The sequence below is a fragment of the Dipodomys merriami genome, unplaced genomic scaffold, assembly GCF_024711535.1.
Source record: "Dipodomys merriami isolate MVZ:Mamm:240054 unplaced genomic scaffold, mDipMer1.0.p SCAF_4, whole genome shotgun sequence".
NCBI classification, from domain to species: domain Eukaryota; kingdom Metazoa; phylum Chordata; class Mammalia; order Rodentia; family Heteromyidae; genus Dipodomys; species Dipodomys merriami.
In genome coordinates this window covers 60,420,133-60,447,758 of record NW_027205603.1, presented here as the reverse complement: position 1 = coordinate 60,447,758, position 27,626 = coordinate 60,420,133, and the positions used below count along the sequence as shown (strand labels likewise).

Here is a 27,626-nt window from a genome sequence, read left to right as displayed (position 1 = left end):
GGCTGGAAGTGAATTTGAGCTCCGATTTTGGAGAGCGAGTCTCGCCCCATTAGGGGGTAGGGGTCCTCTGGGCTGACCATGGACGAGTGGGATCCGCGGCCCACGCCTAGGTTCACTGTGCTTCGGGTAGTCCCTGAGTATTGGTTCCTCCCGGTAGCGCCATGCACCCAGAAAGCTTTTCCAAATAGCTGGCCCCGGGGCTCGAGTAGAACCGAATGTTGAGCCCCGGTATCCACTAAAAAATCTACTGGGGTCCCTCCCCTCTTGAGAGTTACCCTGGGCTCGGGGAGGGGGACCGAACCCCGTCCGCCATAGACCCGTGAGTCCTGCGCCTTGATTTCCTAGGGCAGTTTCTCGCCGTGTCCTGTTTAAACACACTGGTCTCTCCGTACTGCCCCCGTTGGCCATCATCTTCAACCTTTATCCCTTGCCAGATCGCGATGGGCGACGCCTTCCGCCTGTAGTTCGGGCTGTGTGCACTCCGCCCGTCTTTCTCCGGCGTGGCGTTTCCCCTTCCCCTGACCTTTCTTTCCGCGGCCCCCTCTCTTTCCAGCTTCTCTTCCTTAGTCTCTCTACCGTTCTATACTTTCTCCTCCATGTCTCGTGAACTTTTCTCATTCCTTCGGTGTCCTTTCCGCAGCTTTCCTTTAATATCAGGTGCGGCCTGAGTCGCGAATGACCGGGCGCCTCGGGATCCTGGGGTGTGTGCCCATCAGCCTCCGCCATGCTTTCTAAGAAGGCTGCCCTGCTCTGGCCAAACTCGTGGGCCTGCGAGCTGCTGCGCTGCGACCCGCCCTGAGGGTCGGCGAGAGACCCGGAGCCTCACCTTACCTTCGGGTGGGTTGTGGGTTGTGGTCCCGGTCAGGGCTGGGGCGCGCGATCAGTAAGAACAGGGTCAGTGGTAGGCGGCCCGACAACCCCCGGAACCCTCTCAGCGCCTGGAGCAGCCGCTGCCGACGTCCCAGGTGGGCTGGTGAGTGAACAGAACACTCTAGGAGATGAATCACATCTTTAGGGGTGTCAGAGAGCCGGGCACTTTGGGTCCTCCAGTTGTATTAGTCACTCGTGGCAAAAGCTCTCCGTGGCGTCAGGGGGTCCCGTGGGGCGCAGGGCGGTACCGCGGGCCCCAGCACTGGCGGGAACCGCCCCGGGCGCCGCCCTCGGGTCCCTGCCACTGCCCCTCCGCCGCCCCAGGTGCTCCGCGAGTCTCCCTCACCCGGCGGCGGGGGCGGCGGGGGGCGGCGGGGGCTGCGGCTGCCCCGTGCCCTCCCCCCAGCGCTCCCGCCGCCGCGGGGCTGGGAGGTGTCGGAAACTGACACGGGGGCGGGGAGGACAACTCCGGGAGGATGGGCTCTCCTCGTGGCCTCCCTGCCACTCTTTGTGGGCCCCTGGCGTGGTAGAGGCCGGAGTGAAAAGGCTTTTATCCAAGCAAGGGTCCTGCCGACTCAGAGCGTGTGCATCTGGCCAGGGCGGCCTCGCGTCTGGGGAGAAATCCACACTGGCCACCCTCTGGACGGTGTGAAGATCCACGGCTCCTTCTGCCCGCCACCCGACGTGGAAGGTGGGCCACTCCGAGCTGCGAAAGGTGACCGGCCTACTCTTCCGAATTGCTACACGTAAAGCATGTGCTCTCTTTGTTTCCCACGGTCATGGAGAGGGGCGTGGCGGGAGTGGTGTCAGTCGGCCCCATCTATCCGCTGCACTAAGATACAGTATCACCGAAAAACACCGAAACAAGACGGACACACAGAAAGACAAAGTCCCTCGGGTCCACAGGAGGCAGATCTGCAACCAGGACGCGGCTCCGGGAGCCCGCGGGCGCGACCCGCTGCGTCCAGTGGGAACTCCGAGCGAGGAGCCGCGCCCTGCTCCTCCAGCGAGGGCCTCGCCCTCCACAACGCCTTCCAGGACCCACCGCCGGCTGGCAACCTAGGTGCGTCAGCCTATTCAGAGTGACAGGTTCGGGGCCCCAGGAACGGAGCAGTAACACAACACACAAACACGACACACCGATCGGTGTCCGACTCTCCGGTTAGGGGGGTCCTGGACGAGCCCCAGCTTAAGTACCAGGCCCTAGGATACCCTCCCCCCCCAGACCATCAAGAAGCCCTCGCCGCTGTAAATGCACAGCTCCAAACCCTCCGACTCTGCAGGTCAGGATTTGCGAGCCCTACCCTTCCTTCAGCAGCATTTTTACTGTGTATGAAGGGGGGGGGGGGGAACAGATCATTACAACACTGGTTATGCGATAGGTGGGCGGCTCGCGGGTAAACCTTGTCTGAAGCTCACTGGCTGGGGTATGATCATTTCCAGTAGGGCAGGGACTCTAGCTTAGCGGTTACAGGATAGGTTAAATCATCCACAGCAAGCATCTTGTAGGTTGGGGTAGGCGGGGCCAATCACAGGAATGCTGAGGGCGCTATTCCTGGACTATTTCCTGTCCTAAATTGCTTCCTGACACTGTTGGGAGATAATCGATCAGGGCGGTCTGCGATTCCGGGACAGATCTGGGCGGTTTGATTTCTTACTTTTACATTTTCTTGGAACGTGAACGGACACTCGTTTCCCAGTAACAGATAGCAGATGTTTTCCTTAGAGTTTCTGAAATCACTGCCAACTTATTTTGGCCTCTCAACAACAAGCAACAAGAATGTAAACATTGAGTTTAAGCAGGCAAATTTTATTATCAAATGTAACAATTCTACAAAAACTCAGTAGTATTGTAATATTATTGCCTATCTTAAGTCTTCCAGAACTTCGAGAAGAGACTATCTTAAGGCATCAAGTACAAATACAAAGAACTTTATTCTTGATGTTAAGTGCAAGTTCTCACAAATTTTCCCAATTTTTTTTCCTTTCTTTTTTACTACTGCAGTTAAAGGGCCATAGCTGGTCAGGAAACGTTTGGCTCTCCTTTAAGATGTTAATGAAACTAATGCAAACTAAAGGAAATTAGCAGCCACAGAAATCTGCATGACATTGAATTCAAGCAAAGGACAATGTGAATAACAAAGAAATATATGCACTTAATCAAATCCTTTTCCTCTTTGGAGTTAAATGAGGCAGCAATACTAACTAGCTAGTTATTGCACTTTTGTAGCATAAACATGGCTAAACACAGTGCTAAACACAGACAGAATCAGAACTAACTCTAATTGCATCAGTGTTTACCTCAGTCTAGCATTCTGACTACCAGTCCTACTCTTTTAAAAGTTTTAATTAGTTGACAGGTTACTACAGAAGAAGGCTTAATGATGGCTATCTTAATATATACAAGCATTTATTTCAGTTAGTATATTGCTTTCTAGAATACACTGTTCAAATGGTCTTATGTTGGAGATATTAAAAACTATGGGATTTCTCTTATTAAAGTTCAAACCATCAACAATGAAAAAAGTACAATATAAAATAATACATATGAAGCCACAATATTTGGTTACAGTTCAACCTAAAAATCTACATGTAGCTGCTTCATTTTTGGTTTCGCATTTTGGCCCCTACTTCATTGTTATTTACAACTGGTACCTGCTGAGAAAAAGATCCAAAGTTTTTAACTATGTATATGGTCAAAAGGATATAGCTTTTCTTCTAAATTATCCTCAGGTATTTGTGGAGGTGGGGGAGATAGAGGAAGGAAGGGGTGTAGGAGGTGCTGCTGATCAAACCCAGGGCCTCACACACGCTATGCAAGTGCTCCTTACCGAGCTCTATGTAACACCAGGCTGAATTGGGTGTTTCAGAAATCATTTAACTGGTGTGTGTTGGGGGGGAGAGGGGGGTTGTGTGTGGGGTGTGTGTGTGTTTTAACCTATAGCTAGGAGGTTGGGAAAATACTAGTTTTATTCCTTTTCTTAAGTTTGTGATTTAAATATTCCAAGACCTTATGCTTCAATTACTTAGCAAAAGGGTATGATTGCACAGAAATGGAAAGCAGATTGGGAATACATAAGAATAAAACTTACATAACATTTAATGGCAGAGACACTAGTGGACTATTTTTAATCAAAGACTTAAGCTTAGGAACCATCTATGATGCCACATTAGCTGGAAGTAACAGAGACATCTGATCTCAAGTTCACATTTAAATGCCTATCTGCAATCAGCAAGAAGCCAGGCATGCTGCTATTAGGATTTGGCTTTGCTGGCTCAAATTTTTCACTCCATCAAAAATAAGGCACAAAAATAAGCCAGGCCCACTGTCCAATCATAGTTGCTGAAATACTGCAGCCTGAGTGTAGACAAGCTTCCCCCAAAATTGTTAGAAGTTTTCTTGTGTCTGATGGTTTTAGGTTCATCACACATCTTTCAAACACTAGGGGAAAAAAAGTAAAAAGTGTTACAGTCTGCAAATTTAACTTTTAGTAACCACAAAACTGATTTCAAGTTCCTAAAGGACCAAAACATTTTTAATGAAACAGTTCCAGTATTTTTCCCCCCAACAACTGGCATTCATACAAGATAGGCTTGGAAAGAATAGCACTTGCCAAGAAAGTCGACACAATACTATTGTAGCTAGGATAACCTGTACACACCATGTCCAGTTCAGTGTTGAGGAGGGGGTAATCCCATGAACTTTTGTGTCTCTGAAGGCCTTGAAGAGTGATCCTCCCAATCTCACATTGGCACCTGGCCCTATCATTTACATTATAGTGTATTCTTTTTTTTTTTTTTTTGTCGGTCGTGGGGCTTGAACTCTGGGCCTGGGTGCTGTCCCTCAGCTCTTCAGCTCAAGGCGAGTGCTCTACCACTTGAGCTACAGCGCCACTTCCGGTTTTCTGGTGGTTTATTGGAGATAGGAGTCTCACGGTCTCTCCTGCCCGGGCTGGCTTTGAACCGCGATCCTCAGATCTCAGCCTCCTGAGTAGCTAGGATTACAGGTGTGAGCCACCAGCGCCCGGCTATAGTGTATTCTTAACATGCATGCTTTCACCCCCCAACTCAACTCAGCTCCAATTGCATCAATTCCTTAGTTTGAGTCCCCAAGTCAATATAGCACTTTGAATATTAGACACAATTAATTAGACACAAATAATTTCTAACAAAATCAATTAGAAAAGAAATCCAAGGGCTGGGAAGGTGGCTTAGTGGTAGAGCGCTTGCCTTGCATGCCTGAGGCCCTGGGTTCCATTCCTCAGCACCACATAAGCAAAAAGAAAAAAGCCGGAAGTGGCACTGTGGCTCAAGTGGTAGAGTGCTAGCCTTGAGCTTAAGAGCTGAGGGACAGCGCCCAGGCCCAGAGTTCAGGCCCCACGACCAGAGCCCCCCCCCCAAAAAAAAAGAAATTCAAGAAACGATATCATGACAAACAATAAGCTCTCTATGCCAGTGATTGGTTTACATTGATCAGTATATTTCATTCTAAAATACAGCTGTTTAGATCATCCTATCCCCACTTCATTTAATATGGTGCTAGGGGTCAAACCCTGGTCCTCACATATGTTAAGCCAGTGCTCTATCACAAAGTTATATCCCAAATCCCTCTAGATATTTTGAAATGGGAAAATTTAAGCAGAGAACAATTGACAGTAGATCTTGATATCTATATTCTCTAATTTTCTAAACTGATGCAACATCTTATAAATACTCCCCCCTTCTACCCCAGTACTGAGGTTTGAAACTAGGGCCTCATTATCTCTGCGCTTACTTGTTTGACATTCTACCACTTGAGTCATGCCTTCAACTTGGCTTTTTGCTGGTTGTTTTTGGGTAGAGAGGCTCATAATCTTTTCTGCCCTCAAACCATGATCCTCCAAATCTCTTTATTACAGGTGTGAGCCATTCTTGTCCCTTATCCACTCCCCTACCCTCCCCAATAAAACCAAACACTACAACTAGTAACATAATATTCACATCATATTGTCTAGAGCTAATTCAAAAACTACAAGAAGATGTGTATAATTAGAAGCAAATACTATAAGCACTTTAAACCATGCTGGTCCCAGATCTAATTCTCTCCAATAACAATAGATGCTTTTAGTAAACAGATCTAGGATGTGAAATATTAGATAGGATCCTCTATGCTGTTTAATTTACATAATATGCACACAGAAAACTTAAAATGAAAACTTTGTTTTAGCTAGACACTGTACAGCCCTGCACATGCAAATGAGAATGAGGGATGAAGATTGAAATGGAAACAGCTTTTCAGAGCAAAGTCTTATATGGCCATTTTGAAATATGGTCAAGACTAATTTTATTTTAGTGAGAGATTCTATAAATGGTAAGCAAATGTCTAAAAAGTACTGAAATACTGGTAGTGGTTTATAAAGTGACAATAATTTAGCCATCAGGTTACAACTGAAATGCTTTTCCTCGAATACATACAAATGCAGATAAGAAAGTTCTATCAATTACTCAACACTGTTGCCTACTTTTTATCTTCCTTAGGCAACAGTATTTTAATTTTCCTTAAAGAAATGTCTGTCACTTCACCTAATCTCAAGCCCATAGAGAGGCCATTTTACCACTGAACGGAAGGCACAACCCAGCCAGCAAAGGGGGAACCCTGCCTAGTTCTGGCCATTGTGGTTTCAGAGATAGAGATAACCTATGAAGTCACAATTCCTGGCTTGTTTCTGGACCTATAAATCAGGTGTTGCCATGCGGACCTCATGGAAAACTTGGCTGAGAATAGTCCAGTTAAGTCAGTCAGCCCTGGCCCTCCAGTTATGCCTGTGAGTTCCATCTTCCTCCTTGTTAATCCATTATACTATACTGGGGAACACCTTTGTAGGTGCTTTGTACAATGTTACAATGTAGTTATGTTACAAAGGTTAGAATTTGTTTTAAAGAAGTTAAAGCCCCAGACCTGCATCTTAATCTCAGTAGTAACCAACAAACTTTTAGAATTTGGGAATGAAGCTGCAGGCTCCTAACTGCAGGGCAGAGGGTGTTGGGGAGGGGGAGAGATAAAAGGAGAGAAGGGAAGGGAGAAAGAGAAAAGGGAATCATAAAAGGATAATGAGAAATTGTTTTGCTTCCTACACTAAAAACCTTAACACAAAGACAATTTGGAAAGTTGTAATTACAAATATTCACAAATCTACCTTTTCTGCCTAATAAGGTATGTGTTAAAATTATTTTATAGCCAGCCCCAGTGGCTCACATTTATAATCCTAGCCACTCAGAAGATGAGATTTAAGGACTGATGTTCCAAGCCAGACAAGGCAGTGAAGTTCCTGTGATACTCTTATATCCAATTAACCACTCAAAAACCAGAAGTGACACTGTGGCTCAAAGTGGTAGAGCACTAGTAAAAGAACTCAGGGACAGCACCTAGGCCTTGAGTTCAAGCCCCATGACAGACTAAACAAACAAAAAAAAACAACACAAACTTTTAGTTTATAATAAATTGACATTAAAAGTATTTATATACATAAGAGTTTTGTATTGTTTAAAATAGCTGGACACAGCTAGAGAGCTGCTCATGGCTCACACCTATAATTCTAGCTACTCAGGAAGCTGAGATCTGAGGAAAGAGGTATGAGCCAGAACAGGCAAGGAAGTCTGTGAGACTCTTATCTCCAATTAAACACCAAAAATCTGAAAGTGGGCCAGACACTGGTGGCTCACGCCTGAAATCCTAGCTACTCAGGAGGCTGAGGATCCAGGTTCAAAGCCAGACTGGGCAAGAAAGTCAGTGAGACTCTTATCTTCAATTAACCACCAGAAAACCAGAATTGGAGCTGTGGCTCAAGTGGTAGAGCGCTCACCTTGAGCTGAAGACCTCAAGGACAGCGCCCAGGCTGAGACTGGAAGCCCCATGACCTACATGCTTCATTTCTTGTTGGCACTGGGGTTTGAACTAAGGGTCTTATAGTAGAAATATTCAATTCAAATATTCAATATTCAAATATTAAAGTGGTAAAAATATTCTACCACTTGAGCCACACTTCCAGCCTAAGAATGCTTAATTTTAAGATATTTCTTGGCCAAAAGATACCTACTATTAAAATCTTTTTGTTAGAAACTATAAAAGAAATCACTTTCAAATCATAAAAGTAATCCAAATTTTACACTTCAAGGACACTACTGTTTGATCACATATTTTAATAGTTTTGGCCTCAGTTTTACTGGATCTACATGGAAAAAAGGCAAATGAGACACAGTGGAAAAACTCTTCATTTTTTTAAATCACCTTGCATAAGATTTTATACACATAACAGTATTCAATACAGAAATTGAATTTTTATATTTTTGTATCAAATAAATAAGCATAAATCCATATTGTAGGTAAATAATATGAGGAGCAGGGGATAGAAATTATCCTGGAAAATTTCTAATGCTGGGGCTGGGAAGGTAGCTCAGTGGTAGAGTGCTTGCCTTGCATGCATGAGGCCCTGAGTTTGATTCCTCAGCACCACATAAAAAGCCAGAAGTGGCCCTATGGCTCAAGGGGTAGAGTATTAGCCTTGAGCTGAAGAACTGAGGGACAGTGCCTAGGCCCAGAGTTTAGGCCCCATGACCAGCAAAAAAAAAAAAAAAAAATTCTAATGCTATTTCATAAGTAAACATTCCCCTAGTGAAAGTAGACTGCATTCAAAAAGTAAGGGTTTTGCCGGGCACCGGTGGCTCATACCTGTAATCCTAATTACTCAGGAGGCTGAGATCTGAGGATCACTATTCAAAGCCAGGCTGGGCAAGAACATCCTTAAGACTCTTAACTCCAATAAAACCACCAGAAAACGGAAAGTGGCTCTGTGGCTCAAGTGTTAGAGCACTAGCTCTTCAGCTCAAGGACAGCGCCCAGGCCCAGAGTTAAGCACCATGACCAAAAATTTAAAAAAATAAAACAAATAAAAAAGTAAGGGTTTTGTGGTTGAAAGCTAGAAAGCATGATCTCAACCAAAAAACGAAGGTCAACTTCACCAATAATGACAATGTCACATGTATCACATATTTCTGATGTCATATGACTTGAAAAGAGCACACTTAACCTGTCTGATCTTCATTCATATAAGTTTCACCAAAAGAACATAAAACAAATATAAATTGAAAGTCAGCCCACAAAATACTTCAATATAACGCAAAAGTGAGACAGTCATGAAAAACAAGGAAAGAATGATCTAACATGGAGCAGAAGCCACTAAGGAGACAGGATACCCAATGCCATGCGCACTCATGAGCAGTAACCTGGAAATGCTGGTGAAATCTTAATTATGTCTATGCCTTAAATAATAGTGAATAAAGGAACAAACTTTTTTTTTGGTTGGTCGTGTGGCCTGATCTCTAGGCCTGGGGACTGTCTCTCAGCTCTTCAGCTCAAGGCTAGCGCTCTACTGCTTGAGCCACTGTAACACTTCTAGCCTTTTCTACTTATGTGGTGCTGAAGAATCGAACCCAAGGCCTCATGCATGCAAGGCAAGCACTTTATCACAGAGCTACCTTCCCACCCCAAGGAACAAACTTAGATTTATTAATCTACCTGATTCTCAAGACATTCCGTTAAGCCACATATGTAGCAAGTGATTTTATGCTCGTTTCACAGAGAAAGGTATGTCAAGTCTAGATATGTACACAAAACACAGGTACATCCAACCACAGGGAGATCTGAGGATCATGGTTGAAAGCTAGCCAAGGCAGGGAAGTCTATGAGACTCTTACCGCCAATTAACCATTAAACAAACAAACAAACAAACAAACAGAAAACACAAGTGGAGATGTGGCTCTAGCTTTGAGAAGAAAAGCTCAGGGCCAGGGCCCGGGCTCTGAGTTCAAGCTCCTGGATGGCATGGGGAAAAAAAAAAGGCCAGGCGCTGGTGGCTCACGCCTGTGATCCTAGCTACTAAGGAGGCTGAGATCTGAGGATCATGGTTCAAAGCCAGCCCGGTCAGGAAAGTCTGTGAGACTCTTATCTCCAACTAACCACCAGAAAACTAGAAGTGGTGCTGTGGCTCAAGTGGTTGAGCCCTCACTTTGAGCTCAGGGACAGCGCCCAGGCCTAGAATTCAAGCCCCATGACAAAAAAAAAAAAAAAAAGCCTCAGGAAAAGACATGTGGAACTACTCCACGGCTGAACTGTACACTTTTAAATGGTTGACTTTATGTTATATCAAATTTATGTCTATTTTTTCCTTTTAAAAAAATGCCCAATTTATATTTCACATGGTAGACTAAATGAATGTCCAAATGTTTTCTCCTTATCCCAAAATAAAGGACAACTCTCATTAATATGTTGCTTATAATAGGGTTTTTTTCAAATGACAAACTTAATTCCAATCTCCAGTCCTTCTAGGTTTAATATACATTAAAAAAAAGAGAGGACCCTCTCATCTAGCCCATAAAGTATCTTCAGCTTTATAGCCTATTTGGACCTTTATAATTCAGCTTGCATGTGTACAGCCTTACCTTCTTTTCTGAGGATGGTATAACTGCTGGGGCCCTTAAATACAAACCCATTCTTTGGGTAGAGTCCTGGCCTGGTCATTTGTGTGTACAAGTCCATCCTCGGTTGCATACTAAAATGCAAATTAAAATAAACAGGATGAAAAGATGGACAACCTGTCACTCTGGATGATATCTCAATTAAATTTCCAACAAAAGTATAAAACATTTAGACTGTAGAAAAAAATAGGCACATACCACATATGTAACAGTTCATTCAAAACCTTCATTCCTTACTTAACATAAAAAAAATACTATCAAAATCACCTCAGGAAAAGGAGTTAGACTGGACACATGCATTAGAAAAATAAAAACACCACCAATCCAGAAAGTTTTAAAAGAGCAAATCTATAGACATTGTTAATAGTACAGTTTCCACAAGAAGACTTTTTTCTTTGTTAGAAAAAGAAAATAGGGCTGGGTGCCAGTGACTCATGCCTATAATCTTCACTAGTCAGGAGGCTGAAGTTTGAGGACTGCAGTTCAAAGCCAGCAAGGGCAGAAAGGTCCATGAGACTCTTATTTCCAAAGAAGTGGTACTGTAGCTCAGTGATACAAAACTAGCCTTGAGCAAAAAACGAAAAAACCACAAAACAAAAAAACTCAGGGACAGCCGGGCGCTGGTGGCTCACGCCTGTAATCCTAGCTACTCAGGAGGCTGAGATCTGAGGATTGCGGTTCAAAGCCAGCCCGGGCAGGAAAGACCGTGAGACTCCTATCTCCAATAAACCACTAGAAAACCGGAAGTGGCGCTGTAGCTCAAGTGGTAGAGCGCTTGCCTTGAGCTGAAGAGCTAAGGGACAGCGCCCAGGCCCAGAGTTCAAGCCCCATGACCGACAAAAAAAAAAAAAAAACAACTCAGGGACAGTGCCCAGACCTTGAGTTCAAGCCCCATGACCAACAGAAAAGAAAATAGTACAGTGTATGACTGGAAATCATAATTGGAGCATCTATTATATAATAAGCCCCAGTATTCCATACTGCCCAATAACCTTTGGAATTTTAAGTGGTATTATAATGTATTTGAAATTTCAATCTAGTTATCTTATTTGGGCACCAAATAAAAAATCTTAGTAGTAATAAAAAAATACTACAATTAAAGTCAGAACTTTGACCATAAACAAAAACCAACATTTAGGGGCTGGGAAGGTGGCTAAGTAGTAGAGAGCCTGCCTTGCATGCATGAGGCCCTGGGTTCGATTCCTCAGCACCACATAAGCAAAAAGAAAAAAGCCGGAAGTGGTGCTGTGGCTCAAGTGGTAGAGTGCTAGCCTTGAGCTGAAGAGCTGAGGGACAGCGCCCAGGCCCAGAGTTCAGGCCCCATGACCGGACCCAAAAAACAAAAAAACAAAAAACCAACATTTATCGGAAATGCAAAGACACTGTTAGTAAAGGATAATACAAAGAGCAAATGGGAAAATTAAAGAAATAATATAAGGATACCTGATAAGCCATTCAGAATAATAAGTCCATCAACTAAACACACAAAGGTATTTTACTGAAGAAGATGATGCCCTTAATTGACAAGTACTTTCAAGACACTTGGTTATCATAAAATTCTGTTCTTACCTGGCAGCCAGGGGCTCCTGCCTGTAATCCTAGCTACTCAGGAGGCTGAGATCTGAGGATCACAGTTCAAAGCCAGCCTCAGCAAGAAAGTCCATGAGACTTTTTTTTTTTTTTTTTTTTGGGTCTGGTCATTGGGCCTGAACTCTGGGCCTGGGCACTGTCCCTCAGCTCTTCAGCTCAAGGCTAGCACTCTACCACTTGAGTCACAGCGCCACTTCCAGCTTTTTTTTTGCTTATGTGGTGCTGAGGAATCGAACCCAGGGCCTCTGGCATGCAAGGCCTGCGCTCTACCACTGAGCCACCTTCCCAGCCCTCCATGAGACTCTTAACTCCAATTAACCACCAGAAAACAGAAAGCGGTTCTGTAGCTCAAGTGGTAGAGCACTCGCCTTGAGCTGAAGAGCTCAGGGACAGCACCCAGGCCCTGAGTTCAGGCCCCACGACCAACAACAACAAAAATTCTGTTGAGCTCACTTGTCAAATAGAACTAACTCAGGGAAGGCGATAGATTTTGTTTTGAGACCAGAGGCTGCTACATGGCTCAGCCTGGCTTCTAATTTCGATCAGCCTCCTAAATTATGGGATTACAGGTATATAACACCATGCTCAGCTATGATAGCAAGTTTAATGGCAGAATCTAAGCCTCATATCCTAATTCAACCAGTAGAATCCATCTCTCTGTAACAATCCCTCTTTCTGGCCACGGAACCCAATGACATATGGAAAACACAAACTTAAGAGTAGTTTTTTTTTTTTTTTTTTTTGTCGGTCGTGGGGCTTGAACTCTGGGCCTGGGCGCTGTCCCTCAGCTCTTCAGCTCAAGGCGAGTGCTCTACCACTTGAGCTACAGCGCCACTTCCGGTTTTCTGGTCGTTTATTGGAGATAGGAGTCTCACAGTCTTTCCTGCCTGGGCTGGCTTTGAACCAAGATCCTCAGATCTCAGCCTCCTGAGTAGCTAGGATTACAGGCGTGAGCCACCAGCACCCGGCAAGAGTAGTTTTAAAAGAATTTTAAAGAAGGTAGGAAAGAATACATCAAAAAATATAAAGTACTTTACAGAACGGTGCATTTTATTACTACATTTAGTTGGGTTTGGGAGTGTTTTGTGTTTGTTTTTTGTGTTTTTTGGGGGGGTTGGTTTTTGTATTTGTTTGGGGATTGAATTCTAAAAACCTGATGGGTCTGAAAAATGAGATAAAATGGTATCTCTTAACAGTTACTGGTTTTAGTTTCTTTTTTTTTGTGTGTGGGTGTGTGTGTCCAGTCGTGGCGCCTGAACTCTGGGCCTGGGCATTGTCCCTCAGCTCTTTAGCTCAAGGCTAGCGCTCTACCACTTGAGCCACAGCGCCATTTCCAGCTGTTTTCTTTTTTGCTTATGTGGTGCTGAGGAATCGAACCCAGGACCTCATGCATGCAAGGCAACTGCTCTACCACTGAGCCACCTTCCCAGCCCCTGGTTTTAGTTTCTTCTAGAGTCATTTAGAGTTATTTGGTATAATCAAAAGTACAAAATTTGTTAAATTATTTGGCCTTTTTTTTGATTGTGGGACTTGAACTCTGGGCCTGGGTGATGTCCCTGAGCACTTCAGCTGAAGGCAGCACTCTACCAACTTGAGCCACAGCACCATCTCCAGTTTTCTGGTGGTTAACTAGAGATAAGAGTCTCACCGGGCGCTGGTGGCTCACGCCTGTAATCCTAACTACTCAGGAGGCTAAGATCTGAGGATCGAGGTTTAAAGCCAACCCGGGCAGGAGAGACCCTGAGACTCCTATCTCCAATAAACCACCAGAAAACCGGAAGTGGCGCTGTGGCTCAAGTGGTAGAGCACTCGCCTTGAGCTGAAGAGCTGAGGGACAGCACCCAGGCCCAGAGTTCAAGCCCCACGACCAACCAAAAAAAAAAACAAACAAAAAAAGAGTCTCATGGACTTTGCTGCCCAGGCTGGCTTTGAACCAGATCTCAACTTTGATCTTCAGATCTCAATCTCCTGAGTAGCGAGGATTATAGGCGTGAGCCATCAGTGCCCAGCTCTCCTGGCTTTTTGCTGTTCAGTTTGGTGCTACTTGGACTCTTTTATCTGGGCTGGCCTCAAAGAACCTCCTTTAGGTTTTAGCCTCCTGAATAATCAGGATTGGCACCCAAATTCTACTATCTTTTAAAATACAGAATCAGAGATTATGAATAAATTTCATTCATTTGACCAATTACTTCCTGGATATTTGCTTTTTAATATAATTACCATACTTAGGTGAACCTAAATCATTCCTCATAGCTTCCATTATTAAAGGCAGATACACTAATAATTTAACATATGAGATAAGGTAATTGAAGTTTCAATTAATCCTAATTCACTGATCCAGTGTATGAAATTGAAGCACTCCAAAAATGAAGGCCAAAGCCTAGTGCCAGAAAACCAGAAGTGGCTCAAGTGGTAGAGCACTAGCCTTGAGCTTAAGAGCTCAGGGATAACACCCAGGCCCAGAGTTCAAGCCCCACTACCACCACCAAAAAAAAAAAAAAAAAAAGAAGGCCAAATAACTTGACAAACTTTGTACTTCTGATTATACCAAATAACTCTAAACTTAAATGACTTTAGAAGCAAGTAAAACCAGTAACTGTTACAAATACCATTTTATCTCACTTTTTGGGCACATCAGGTATTTAGTCACAAATTTAGAAATACATGATTATGTTTGTGGAAAATACTGACAAATGCCAGCAATGACATTCTCTTCATAACTGCAATTTTGCTTAATAAAATTATGCATAAACTGCTAACTTATGTGTAAGATTGCTTAAGTTTACTAAGTGTGAACATAAATTAATCAAAAGAAATTAATCTCACTGAAAATTCAAATTCAAATATTGCTTGGACTTCCTACAGTAGAAAAATAAAAAGTAAATAAAATAAAATGTTTTCTCTAGGAAATTAAGTAGCCATTTTAATAAACTTCTGCAAAATTTATATTCTAACAAATCAGATATGAAGAAAGATAATTTTCCCCCTTAAAGATCCTCCAAAGACAACATAATTATTTAAGAATAAAATATCTAACCCCACTGATTCCTTTTGCTGTTACCAAGGTTTGAACATAGGTCCTGAGCACTGCTCCTGAACATTCATGCTCAAGGCTAGCACTCTACCACTTGAGCCACCACTCCACTTCTGGCTTTTCTTTTGCTGCTTAATTAGAGATAAAAAGTCTCACAAACTTTCTTGCCTGGGCTAGCTTCCAATTGTGATCCTCAGATCTCAGCCTCCTAACTAGCTAGGAATTATGGGCTTGAGCCACCATCACCCAGCTCTACTGACTTCTCAAAGAAACTTTTAGAATGAATAAGAATTTCACTTCTTAGATAAAGAATGTGCTAAGTCGGGCAGTAATGAAAGGGCTGAGAATGTGGCTTAGTTGGTAGATTGCTTGGCTAGCACGCATGAAGCCCTGGGTTCAATTCCTCAGTACCACATAAATAGAAAAAGCCAAAAGTGGTGCTGTGACTCAAGTGGTAGAGCGCTAGCCTTGAGAACAGAGAGGTTCAGAAACAGAGCCCAGGCCCTGAGTTCAAGCTCCAGGACCAGCAAAAAAAAAAAAAAGAAAGAAAAAGAAAAAATAACTTGTCCACCTTCAACTTTGTACTATTAGTGTACTACCAACTCTCTTCACTTGTCAGAAAATATTCTGTTTATATTGAACGTCCTTAAGACAATTACAGAAACTTAGTAGGTTTGGGGCACTAGCTTCATCAGAGATAATTTTATTGCTTAAATTTTTATTGTAAAGGTGATACACAGAGGTAGAGATAATTTTAATTGACCATACTCCCTCTACTCATGAATAAAAAATTCATAAACCTAGTCCATTCTAACTGTGAAATGGCAGACACAGCTCTTACACACTATGCTGCAAATGCTCCAGTGGTTTTAGGATTTCACTATGTTTTTTAGAACATCTCAATGTTAATGACTCAAGCTAACTTCAGCTCCAAGAAGAGAGCAGACATAACAGTAGAAAAAGGAAGACAATAGAAAGAATACAGATTATTTTTCAACATTGAGGGATAGGGAATTTTGGTATCAGGTAACTGATGTAAGAAAGGTAGGTAATTGATATAAGGAAAAAAGCTAGGTAATTGATATAAGGAAAAAAAGTATCTACTCAAATTGGCAATTAGCAGAGATTTTTCACTGTCTTGTTAAAAAATCTTATTTTAAAATGTACCATTTTTTTAGCTTGTTATGCATCAGTTGAGGGGTGCAGCAATAGTAGAAAGTAACTGACCAAAGCAAATGTAGCTTTACTAGCATTAATAATTTCATAGGAGGGTCATAAAATACTTCAGAGCTCATTCTAAGGACCCAAGTAAGCCTCTCCATTGAATTAGGTAATGTTGCTGGGTGCTGATGCCTCACACTTGTAATACTAGCTACTTAGAAGGTTGAGATCTGAGGAATGCAGTTTAAAGTCAGCCCAAACAGGAAAGTCAAGTCTACGACTCTTATCGCTACTCAACTGCCAAGAGCAAAAGCAAAAAATAAATAAAAACTGTAAGTAAAGCTGTGACTCAAGTGGTAGAGCACTAGCCTTGAGCAAAAGCAGCTTAGGGTCAGCGCTTAAGCCTGGGGTTCAAGCCCCAGGACTAGCACCACATACACACACAAAACCACCACTACCAACAACAACAAAAAGGAATTAGGTAATGTTTACTTGTGGTTCTTTTTTCCCCCCTCTTTTCTAGGTGAGACAAAACCTTTGATTTGTAAATACAAAATACTTTTAAAAACAAACTAGCAAGTCTGGGGGTAGAACCCAGGAAATTGTATATACTGGACAAATGCTTTTCTAAGTTAGTATTCCTGTTGAAAATGCTTGTACTGTTAGATGTCCTAAAACATTTTCCAAAACCAACACAAGTATCGAAACAATAATAACAACAAACATCAAAAGATTATGTGAAAACAATTAAAACAGCTGAAAAGTCTGGAATCCTACCAAGAGGATCAATTTCATATATGTCCCTCAACAAGGACCCATTAGCAAATCCATTACCACATGCACATACAAGAGTTTCAGAAAATCAGTTTCTTTCCTGGCTACATTCTTAGGGCAAATGAATTCAATAAAAAGGGCACTGAGTATTTTTCTTCTTCAGTCTACTAACCTGGTAACCTTGGAAGAAGTTAAGAATTTCCTTCACTCCAGTATTGTAGGCCAGGCCCTGCATTCTGACCACCGTGCCAGGCTGCGGAGGAACACCGCTAAGATTAGCAGCTGTAGGAAAGTAGCCAAGACTATTAGGCGAACCTGGGGGACTAAAGGAAGAGAAAGCACAGTGAACCACAACAGACAATGTTGAATATTTATTCATTTTTTAAAAATTAGCTACTTAAGGAAACTGACTTTGTGAAGATGATCTTTCTTCTACTTCTCTGAGCTCTCTTTCCTAGGACAGTGAGAATACTGTAGTAGTTTCACATTTTATACCAGTCAGAGGTTGCAGAGGGAGTGAGGTTAGCACCATTACATGCAGGACTTCCCCAAATCTCTCTGTTCTTGTGTTCTTTTGTTTTTTTTTTTTTTTTGGAGGACCCCTCCAATCGTGGGGCCTGAACTCTGGGCCTGGGCGCTGTCCCTCAGCTCTTCAGCTCAAGGCTAGCGCTCTATTGCTTGAGCCACAGCACCACTTCCGGCTTTTTTTTTGCTTATGTTGTGCTGAGGAATCGAACCCAGGGCCTCATGCATGCAAGGCAAGTGCTTTACCACTGAGCCACCTTCCCAGCCCAATCTCTCTGTTCTTACAACAGAGAGGTGGTGAGAATAAAGCTTCCTAGTCACTCAGCCACAAAGTACCACTTCAAAGCTCAGCTCATTGATAACTGGTTAATTGTCAGGAATACTAGGCATAAAAAGGCATGAGTACGAAAGAGTCACAGGAACTATAAACAGAAACCAAAAGTAACAATAGCCAGATCTAAATTGTTTTTTAAAAAGGACATTTCTAACTATAAATAAAAACAAATACATAGCCCAAGAATTCAGCGAAGAGAAGCACACAGTACCCTTGAGTTAACTCTTCCAACATGATTTTCCCAATGTGGGAGCAGGGACAGCTGGAAGGGATGCATAATAAACGGTTAACATGGAGGGAAGATTGATAAATACGGCCTTGGGATATTATCTGTAGCAACTATTCCCAAAGAACACAAGCCAGGTGAACACTTAATTTTTTGTGGTGATTCTAGTGATCACCTTAATTTCACCGTTAGATTACCAAGTGATCCACATAGTTTAACACTTAATTCCATACTTGCCTCCACCCAATGTATTTTCTAAAACTATTATTGGTAGCCAGACAATTATAATCTTAGCTACTCAGAAAAAGGAGATTAGAGGATCTTTGTTCAAAACCAGTCAAGACAAAAAATAAAAAATAAAAAACAATCTTCAATAAGCCAGCAGAGGGGCTGGGAAGGTGGCTCAGTGGTAGAGGGCTTGCCTTGCATGCATGAGGCCCTGGGTTCAATTCCCCAGCACCACATAAGCAGAAAAAGCTGGAAGTGGTGCTGTGGCTCAAGTGGTAGAGCGCTAGCCTTGAGCTGAAGAGCTGAGGGACAGTGCCCAGGCTCAGAGTTCGGGCACCATGACTGGCAAAAAAATAAAAAATTAATTAATTAAAAAAAATTAGCCAGCAGAATGCTAGACTGCAGGCATGGCTCAAATGCACCACTGTGAGCGAACAAGCTGAAAGTTCAAAGTTGAGAGTGGTATACAAATAAAGCACATACATACACACATGGAAAGATTTGTTAAAGTTATTGACTGAAAGGCCACTTTCTTACCAACGTAAGATTATGACCTTCCATTCATTTTTTCTAAGTAATTGTCCCATTTCAAATACAAGCAAACATAAGGGAAGGCAATAAAAGTCTTTCAGCTATCTATCATATATAATCACAACGTATGAGCTAATAAAATTGGCCATTAGTACCAAGTACTGGTCACACTGCTCCCTCATCACTGAGATATGAACTGAGGACTCCTGCTTACTATGCAGGCATTCTACCAGTTGAGAAATAGAGTCCCAGGCTCTACTTTTTTTTTTCCTGGTCCTGGGGCTAGAACTCAGGGCCTAGGTGCTATCCCTGAGCTATAGTGCTCCAGGATAGTGTTCTATCATTTGAGCCACAGCTCTACTTATAGCCTTTTTGGTGTTTTATTGAGTCATAAGGACTTTCTTGCTTGGACTGGCTTCAAACCATAACTCACAGATCTCATCTCAGCCTCCTGAGAAGCTAGGATTACAGCAAAAGCTTTTTTTTTTTATTGGTCATGGGACTTGAACTCAGCCTGGGCTCTATCCCTCAGCTCTTCAGCCCAAGGTGAGTGTTCTACCACCTGAGCCACAGCACCATTTCCAGTTTTCTGGTGATTTATTGGAGAGAAGAGTCTCAGAGACTTTTCCTGTAGTCTGGCTTTGAACCTCGATCCTCATCTCAGTCTCCTGAGTAGCAAGGATTACAGGCATAAGCCACCAGCACCCACTTTAAAAGCCTATTGTTTCTTTCTTTCCTTTTTTGTTTTGGTTGGTCGTGGGGCTTGAACTCTGGGCTTGGGTGCAGTCCCTGCACTCTTAAGGTCAAGGCAAGCGCTCTACTGCTTGAGCCACAGCGCCACTTCCTCTTTTCTTTTCCTTCCTTCCTTCTTTTCTCTTCTTTCCTTTTTTTTTTTTTTTGTTGGTCATGGGGCTTGAACTCTGGGCCTGCTCTTCAGCTCATGGTAGCTCTTTATCACTTGAGCCACAGCACCACTTCCGGTTTTCTGGTGGCTTATTGGAGATAAATAGTTTCACAGCTTTTCCTGCCTCGGCTGGCTTTGAACTCTGATCCTCAGATCTCAGCCTCCTAAGTAGCTGAGATTACAGGCATGCGCAACCAGCACCCAGTTACAACAGCCTATTCTTAATAAATTAAAAATAAACAGGCTGGAAATGTGGCTTAGTGGTACAGTGCTTGCCTAGCATGCATGAAGCCCTGGGTTTGATTCCTCAGTACCACATACATAGAAAAAGCTAGAAGTGGCACTGTAGCTCAAGTGGTAGAGTGCTAGCCTTGAGCAAAAGAAGCTCAGGAACAATGCTCATGCCCTGAGTTCAAGCCTCAGAATTGGCAAAAAATGAAAAAGTCCCTGGGGCACCAGTGGCTCACGCCTGTAATCAGATCTCAGGAGGCTAAGATCTGAGGCTCACAGTTCAAAGACAGCCTGGGCTGAAAAGTCCCCACCAGAAAACCAGGAGTGGCCCTGTGGCTCAAAGTGGAATGCTAACCTCACACAAAAGAGCTCAGGGACAGCAACCAGACCCTGAGTTCAAGCCTCACAATTAACCAAAACATAAAAACAAAAACAAACAGCAAATGAACTTTTCTGCCATAGCTGGCTTCAAACTATGATGTTCAGATCTCGGCCTCTTGAGTATCTAGGATTATAGATATGACATACCCATGTTAGGTGCCAAAGATTTAAATTAGGAGAGTGCCAAAGGAACACAGCTGTGAAGGCTTAGATTGCTCTGGGCTGGCACAGTATACAGCATACAACACATTAGCAATCAGATCTTGGGGTTGAGGGCATGGGGCTGGAGGCATGGCTCAGCCACACAGTCTACTTGACAAGTGTGAAGCTCAGAGTTTAAACCCAGTAGCACTGGGGGAAAACAAACAGATCTAAAACAAGGCAATACTGTGTCAAAGACTTTGTCAGTGTTAATTTCCCCTGTAGGTTTGTTTTGGTACACACTGTCATATGCAAAAGCTGTATTCCCTCCTCCCCCCAAGTTAGGGAAGAAGTTTTCTTTTGCAATTAATGTTTTCCAATTTAACTTGCTCACAGCCTATTATATTTACAGCAATAGCAACTTAACTGCCTAAGATTTAAATGACATACTACTGAAATAGGTATTCCTATCTCTATGTCCCCCAAGATCTTATATAATTTTATATCAAACAATGAGTCAGATCACACAATATTCTGTGCAGAACAAAGGAAGATATATAAACATACTGGATCCCAAAATGCTCACCACATAACCACACTCAAAACATACTCTCAAAAATAAGCTTTAGGCTGGGCAACAATGGCTCACACCTGTAATCCTAGCTACTCAGGAAGCTGAGATCTGAGGATCATGGTTTGACGCTAAACCAGGCAGGAAAGTCCATGAGACTCTTACCTCCAATTAATCACAAAAGTGGAGCTGTGGTTCTACTAGTAGAAGCCTAGCCTTGAGCATAAGAATCTCAGAGACGTTGTCCAGGTCCTAAACTCAAGCTAAATTCAAGCTCCAGGACTAGATTCAAAAAATTTAAAAAAAAATAAAGCTTCATACAACCTTGCAATAGTATTGATCATATTCTTTAATGCTATCAGGTAAACACCGGAAATAAAGATAGTAAGATAGGACAGGATTTGTAATTTGAGGATTTGCCATTTCTCTAGAGAAGGCCCAGCACTATCTATCTTGTTAGAGAAATAGGTTAAGTAAACAGTACATGAAAGAAATATATTCTCCTCTCTGGATAGAGTCACAACATATCAACATGTGGAAGGCTTGAGAAGTCCTGCAGAAAGAAATCTGCTTCCCATTGCCTTAAATTACTACAAAGAACCTTTCTTTTTTTTGGGGTCCAGTCGTAGGGCCTGAACTCTGGGCCTGGGTGCTGTCCCTCAGCTCTTCAGCTCAAGGCTAGCACTCTACCACTTGAGCCACAGCGCCACTTCCGGCTTCTTAAAAAATTTTTTTCTGCTTATGTGGTGCTGAGGAATTGAACCCAGCGCCTCATGCATGCAAGGTAAGCGCTCTACCACTGAGCCACCTTCCCAGCCCTACAAAGAACCTTTCAATTAACAGTTCATAACACCTCCAGTGTAACAAAAGTCACATACTTGAAAAGTGACAATATTACTCAGTCCTTACAGGTATAAAGTCTGGACTTGGTTTTCAATTAAAATTGACCTACATTAACCATTGACCTACATTAACTTTTGAATTTTCATCTGACATCAACAATCTCAGGAAAGTTAACTTTTAAGTAGTTTTCCTTAATTTCATGTTTTTGCTCTCTGGACTTACAGTTCTGTTAATTCTTCTCAGGGGTCTTTGTGTGAGAGAGTTTGTTCTTTTTTTTTTTTTTTTTTGGTCGGTCGTGGGGCTTGAACTCTGGGCTTGGGCTCTGTTCCTGCACTCTTCAGCTCAAGGCAAGTGCTCAACCACTTGAGCCAAAGCACCACTTCCACTTTTCTGGTGGTTTATTGGAGATCAGTCTCATGGAATTTCCTGCCTGGGCTGGCTTTGAACCACGATCCTCAGATCTCAGCCTCCTGAGTAGCTAGGATTACAGGCGTGAGCCACTGGTGCCTGGCTATCTTGTTCTTTTTTTGAAACAGGTTTTCAAAAGATACACCAGAGGTTATTCTTAAGATGTTCCTGCCTCAGCCTCCCCAGTGCTGGGATTACAGACATGCACCCAATCACGCAGCATTTAGGGCATTCCGTATTTACCTTTACTATATCTTATTTTTTTTTGGGGGGGGGGTTCAGTTGTGGTGCCTGAACTCTGGTCCTGGGCACTGTCCCTCAGCTCTTCAGCTCAAGGCTAGTCCTCTACCACTTGAGCCATAGCGCTATTTTTTCTGCTTATGTGGTGCTGAGGAATCGAACCCAGGGCCTCATGTATGCTCGGCAAGCACTCTACCATTGAGCTACCTTCCCAGCCCCCCTTTACTATATCTTTTAAGATTCTAGTGTTCCATTATGTTCTCAGGTGTACATAATATCAAAATGTAACAAGCTCCTCCAAGCATAACCTTATACCACTTGCACAAAGCTTAAGTGTTCAAGGACTATGAAAAGAGTTGGGAATAAATCTTCCACAAAACAATTTTACATAATAGAGAATTTATATACTGTTAAAAATAAGTTTAAGGGCTGGGAATGTGGCTTAATGGTAGAGTGCTTGCCTAGCAGGCATGAAGCCTTGGATTCAATTCCTCAGTACTACAACTACCACAAGCACCAGGAGTGGTGCTGTGGCTCAAGTGGTAGAGCACTACCCTTGAACAAAAAAGCTCAGGACAGTACCCAGACCTTAAGTTCAAGCCTCAGGACTGGAAAAAAAAGTTTAGGAATTAAGCTTAAATTTGTTCGAATTATGTCAAAATACAAAAAGAAACCTGTACTACAGTTAAAGTATTTTTTTTTAAACTTTACAACATGACAGACTTGCTTACTTAACAAGGATTGCTGAGTTGAGGACATTCTCAAATGGTAGAGCTTGTACATAGCAAACACAAAGCCTGGGGTTCAAATACCAGTATCAAAAACAAACAAACAAAAAAAGCCTTACATACAAAGCCAACTTTTTTAATTTGGAAAAGTATTCTTGTTGCTTGACTAAAAGTATAAAATGATCAAAGGAATGATTGTCTGACCGGCTTGTAAAAAAGATATGTAGTATTTTAAGAAAAAAACCCAGAGCTGGTCACCAGTGGCTCACACCTATTATCCTAGCTACTGAGGAGGCTGAGATCTGAGGATCATGATTTGAAGCCAGCTCAAGCAGAGAAATTTCTGAGGCTCTTAGCTCCAATAAACTATCAAAAAGCCAGAAGTGTCGGGTGCTGGTGGCTCACGCCTATAATCCTAGCTACTCAGGAGGCTGAGATCTGAGGATCACTGTTCAAAGCCAGCCTGGGCAGGAAAGACCATGAGACTCTTATCTCCAATAAACCACTAGAAAACCAGAAGTGGTGCTGTGGCTCAAGTGGTCGAGCACTTGCCTTGAGCTGAAGAGTGCAGGGACAGTGCCCAAGCCAAGTTCAAGCCCCACAACCGACCAAAAAAAAAAAAAAAAAAGCAAGAAGAGGAAGTGTGGCTCACATGATAGAGTGCCAATTTTGAGCTATGAAGCCAAGTAGGGAGTCCTGAGGTCAAGCCCTAGTACTGGAACTAACCAAAAATATAACCAACCAAACAAAAAAACCTTTCTATTTTCTTTTTTTTTTTTTTTTTTGGTCGGTCGTGGGGCTTGAACTCTGGGCCTGGGTGCTGTCCCTCAGCTCTTCAGCTCAAGGCGAGTGCTCTACCACTTGAGCTACAGCGCCACTTCCAGTTTTCTGGTGGTTTATTGGAGATAGGAGTCTCACGGTCTCTCCTGCCTGGGCTGGCTTTGAACCAAGATCCTCAGATCTCAGCCTCCTAGGTAGCTAGAATTACAGGCATGAGCCACCAGCGCCCAGCACAAAAAAACCTTTCTAACACTGCCATTTTGATGAAATTTTAAAATAAAAAATAAAATCTGAAAAAGACCACATAGTAAAAAACATTTCTTAATAAAATCATTAAGGTGCTGTTTTAACAGACGAATGTCAAGTCTTCCTGTGGCCAGTTGTTTCTTTTGGACCAGGATAATCTCTTAAAGATATACACAGAAAAGCTGGTAAGTAGGACCAAACCAATAACATAAGCTGTTTCCAAGGCTGTCATGTATTTTAGTTAAGTTCTTTTTTTTTTTTGAACTGTATTTTTTTGTCTTTTTTTTCGAACCCAGGATGTTGCACTTGCTAGGCAAGCGCTTTGCCACTGAGCTACATCCCAGCCCTTTAGTTAAGTTCTTTTAAAAAGGATGTTTTACACAAAAGGAGTTAGTTGACAGAGTAGTTAATTACCAAACTTACAGGTGTTTGGTCTGTCAGATTGCTCAGGGGAGGGGTAGAGACAATAGCAGGAAAACCCAAGGAAATACATAAAGATTGGCAAAATACTATTTTTTTGCGGGGGGGCGGGGGGGGGAGGGGGAGGAGGCAGGGGGGTTGTGTTCATCCTGGGGCTAGAACTCATGACTTGGGCACTGTCTCTGAGGTTTTTTTTTTTTTCTTTTCACTTGAGCCCTAGTTCTACTTCTGGTTTTTTTGGTACTTAATTGGAGATAAGAGTTTCAGGGGCCAGGCGCTGGTGGCTCACGCCTGTAATCCTAGCTACTCAGGAGGCTGAGATCTGAGGATCTTGGTTCAAAGCCAGCCCGGGCAGGAAAGACCGTGAGACTCCTATCTCCAATAAACCACCAGAAAACCGGACGTGGCGCTGTAGCTCAAGTGGTAGAGCGCTCGCCTTGAGCTGAAGAGCTGAGGGACAGCGCCCAGGCCCAGAGTTCAAGCCCCACGACCGACCAAAAAAAAAAAAAAAAAAGAGTTTCAGGGACTTTCTTGCCCCAGGCTGGCTTCAAACTTCAATCCTTTGATCTCAGCCCCCTGAGTAGCTAGACTTACAGGCATGAGCACTGGTGCTTGGTGCAGTGGTACAACAGCTTGGAGGCTGAGATAAGAGAACTACTGGAGTCTAGGAGTTTCAGGTTAATCTCCGCAGTCTCTAACAACAAAGATATACCATGAGACAGCCACAGAAATACAGTACTCCTATCACAAAACATTTCAAGGGGAACTGGTTCCCAAATATGTCTATTGGGATACGCTACGGAAGTGTATATTGCATCTCTGTCATTCATTAAAAGCGGCTAACAACTGGGCGCCAGTGGCTCATGCCTGAAATTTTTTTTTTTTTTTGACAGTTGTGGGGCCTGAACTTTGGGCACTGTCCCTCAGCTCTTCAGCTCAAGGCTAGCGCTCTACCACTGCGCCACAACACCACTTCCGGCTTTTTTCTGCTTATATGGTACTGAGGAATTGAACCCAGGGCTCATGCTAGCGAGGCAAGCACTCTACCACTGAGCCAACTTCCTAGCCCAATGCCTGTTTTTTTTGAGCAAAAAGCAGCTCTGAGACAGCACCCAGGCCCAGAGTTCAAGCCTTAGGACTGGCAAAAACCACACACACACACACACACACACACACACACACACACACAGTGCAGCCACCACACACACACACACACACACACACACACACACACATACACACACACACACACACACACACACACACACACACACACACACACACACACACACACACACACACACACACACAACCCACACACAAAAAAACACAAAGTGCAGCCAGACACTGGTGGCTCACACCTGTGATCCTAGCTACTCAAGAGGCTGCCATCTGAGGATCACAGTTCAAAGCCATCCCAGGCAAGAAAATCTGTGAGAGACTTTTTTTTTTGGGTCTGCTCATGGGGCCTAAACTCTGGGCCTGAGCGCTGTCCCTTAGCTCTTCAGCTCAAGGCTAGCGCTCTACCACTTGAGCCACAGCACCACTTCCACCTTTTTTCTTTTTGCTTATGTGGTGCTGAGGAATCAAACCCAGGGCCTCATGCATACAAGGCAAGCGCTCTACCACTTCCCAGCCCATCTGTGAGACTCTTATTACCAATTAACCACCAGAAAACCGGAACTGGATCTGTGGCTCAAGTGGTAGAGTGCTTGCCTTGAACTGAAGAGTTCAGGGACAGTGCCCACGCCCAAAGTTCAAGTCCCACAACCAACAGGAGAAGAAAAAAAGTGCATATAAAAGGCCAGAAGAGAGACAGCTTAATGGTAGAATACTTGCCTAACATGTGCAAGGTTCTACATTGGCTCCCAGCACTAAAGGGTGTCGGGACAGCTTCCTGAAAACTGAGGTGAAACTATATCAATCTTTATAAAAACTCAGCTATAAAAACAAACGAACAGGATGGATTAAGGATTAAAATAGAAAATGCAGGTATCTTTCAGATGCTTGAAAATTTTTCTGATCAGTTGGAAAGAGTTCCAAAATGGAACATAATACCATTACATGGTAAACAAACAATGCAAAAGCATCAATGTTATTTATTATACCTATATAATACTCACAAGGCAAACACAAAAGCAGATTTTGTAAGAAATGGTTATTCCAAGAAAAGTTTTTTTTCCTTACTACACACCTGTCATATAAGCATGCAAATAAATCATGAAAATAATTAAACTTTGCTTCTTCCCTTTGCTGGCTTGAGCTGTTACTTTGTTATTACCTAGTTATTCAAAAGATAAGGTGACACATAAGAAACATTTATCTTAACATTTTTATGTATTACTATGGCATTTCTCAATTGTGCTATAACATTGGTACAAAGAACAGCCTTTTCTAAGAGTGAGGAGTAAAAGAGGAACTTGGTTACAATAATAATAATAATAAAAAAGCTGGGCATTGTAATACCTGTCTATAATGCTAGCACTTGGGACGCTGAAGCATGAGAAGAAATGAAAGGGAAAAGGAGAGAATGGGGAGAAAAAAGAAAAGAGAGAACAGAGGAATGAGAAAAGCGAAGGAAAAAACAAAGCAAGACAGGAAAAGAAAAATATAAGGAGAAAAGAGCAAGTTTGAGGAGGAATGACAAACAGGGGCCCATGAATGGATTGTTTTTCTAATTCTTCTCTGTCTTGGCTATACCTCCGAACACTGGTCCTTTCTATGGGGGAGATGACCATGAGGTCCTTAAGGAGAAAAGGAAACTATCTGAAAGATTTCTACTTTCATTTCACTGGTTCTTTAAGATGCTGTTATGACAGTGATACATTCAGACTGGCAGGGATTCGTTTTAAGAATTAAGGTCATGGGCTGGGAAGATAGCTTAGTGGTAGAGTGCTTGCCTTCTATGCATGAGGTCCTGGGGTCGATTCCTCAGCACCACAAACAC

At 42.9% G+C, this 27,626-nt stretch overlaps 1 protein-coding gene across 3 annotated transcripts in view; it reads right to left on the bottom strand.

Moving 5' to 3' along the window:
- Window positions 1–2,677: 2,677 nt before the first annotated feature.
- Esrp1 (epithelial splicing regulatory protein 1) overlaps window positions 2,678–27,626 on the bottom strand; it is a 69,139-nt gene continuing 44,190 nt past the window's right edge. For 2 of the 3 annotated variants that reach the window (XM_069991082.1, XM_069991083.1), the window contains exons 14-16: window positions 17,115–17,265; window positions 10,348–10,457; window positions 2,678–4,312 (exon numbers count right to left, since the gene is read on the bottom strand). In XM_069991082.1, coding sequence (XP_069847183.1) covers window positions 10,383–10,457; window positions 17,115–17,265 — 226 coding nt within the window. In that variant the 3' untranslated portion in view covers window positions 2,678–4,312; window positions 10,348–10,382. The remainder of the gene's footprint in view (window positions 4,313–10,347; window positions 10,458–17,114; window positions 17,266–27,626) is intronic. The other variant, XM_069991084.1, reaches the window with a different exon arrangement.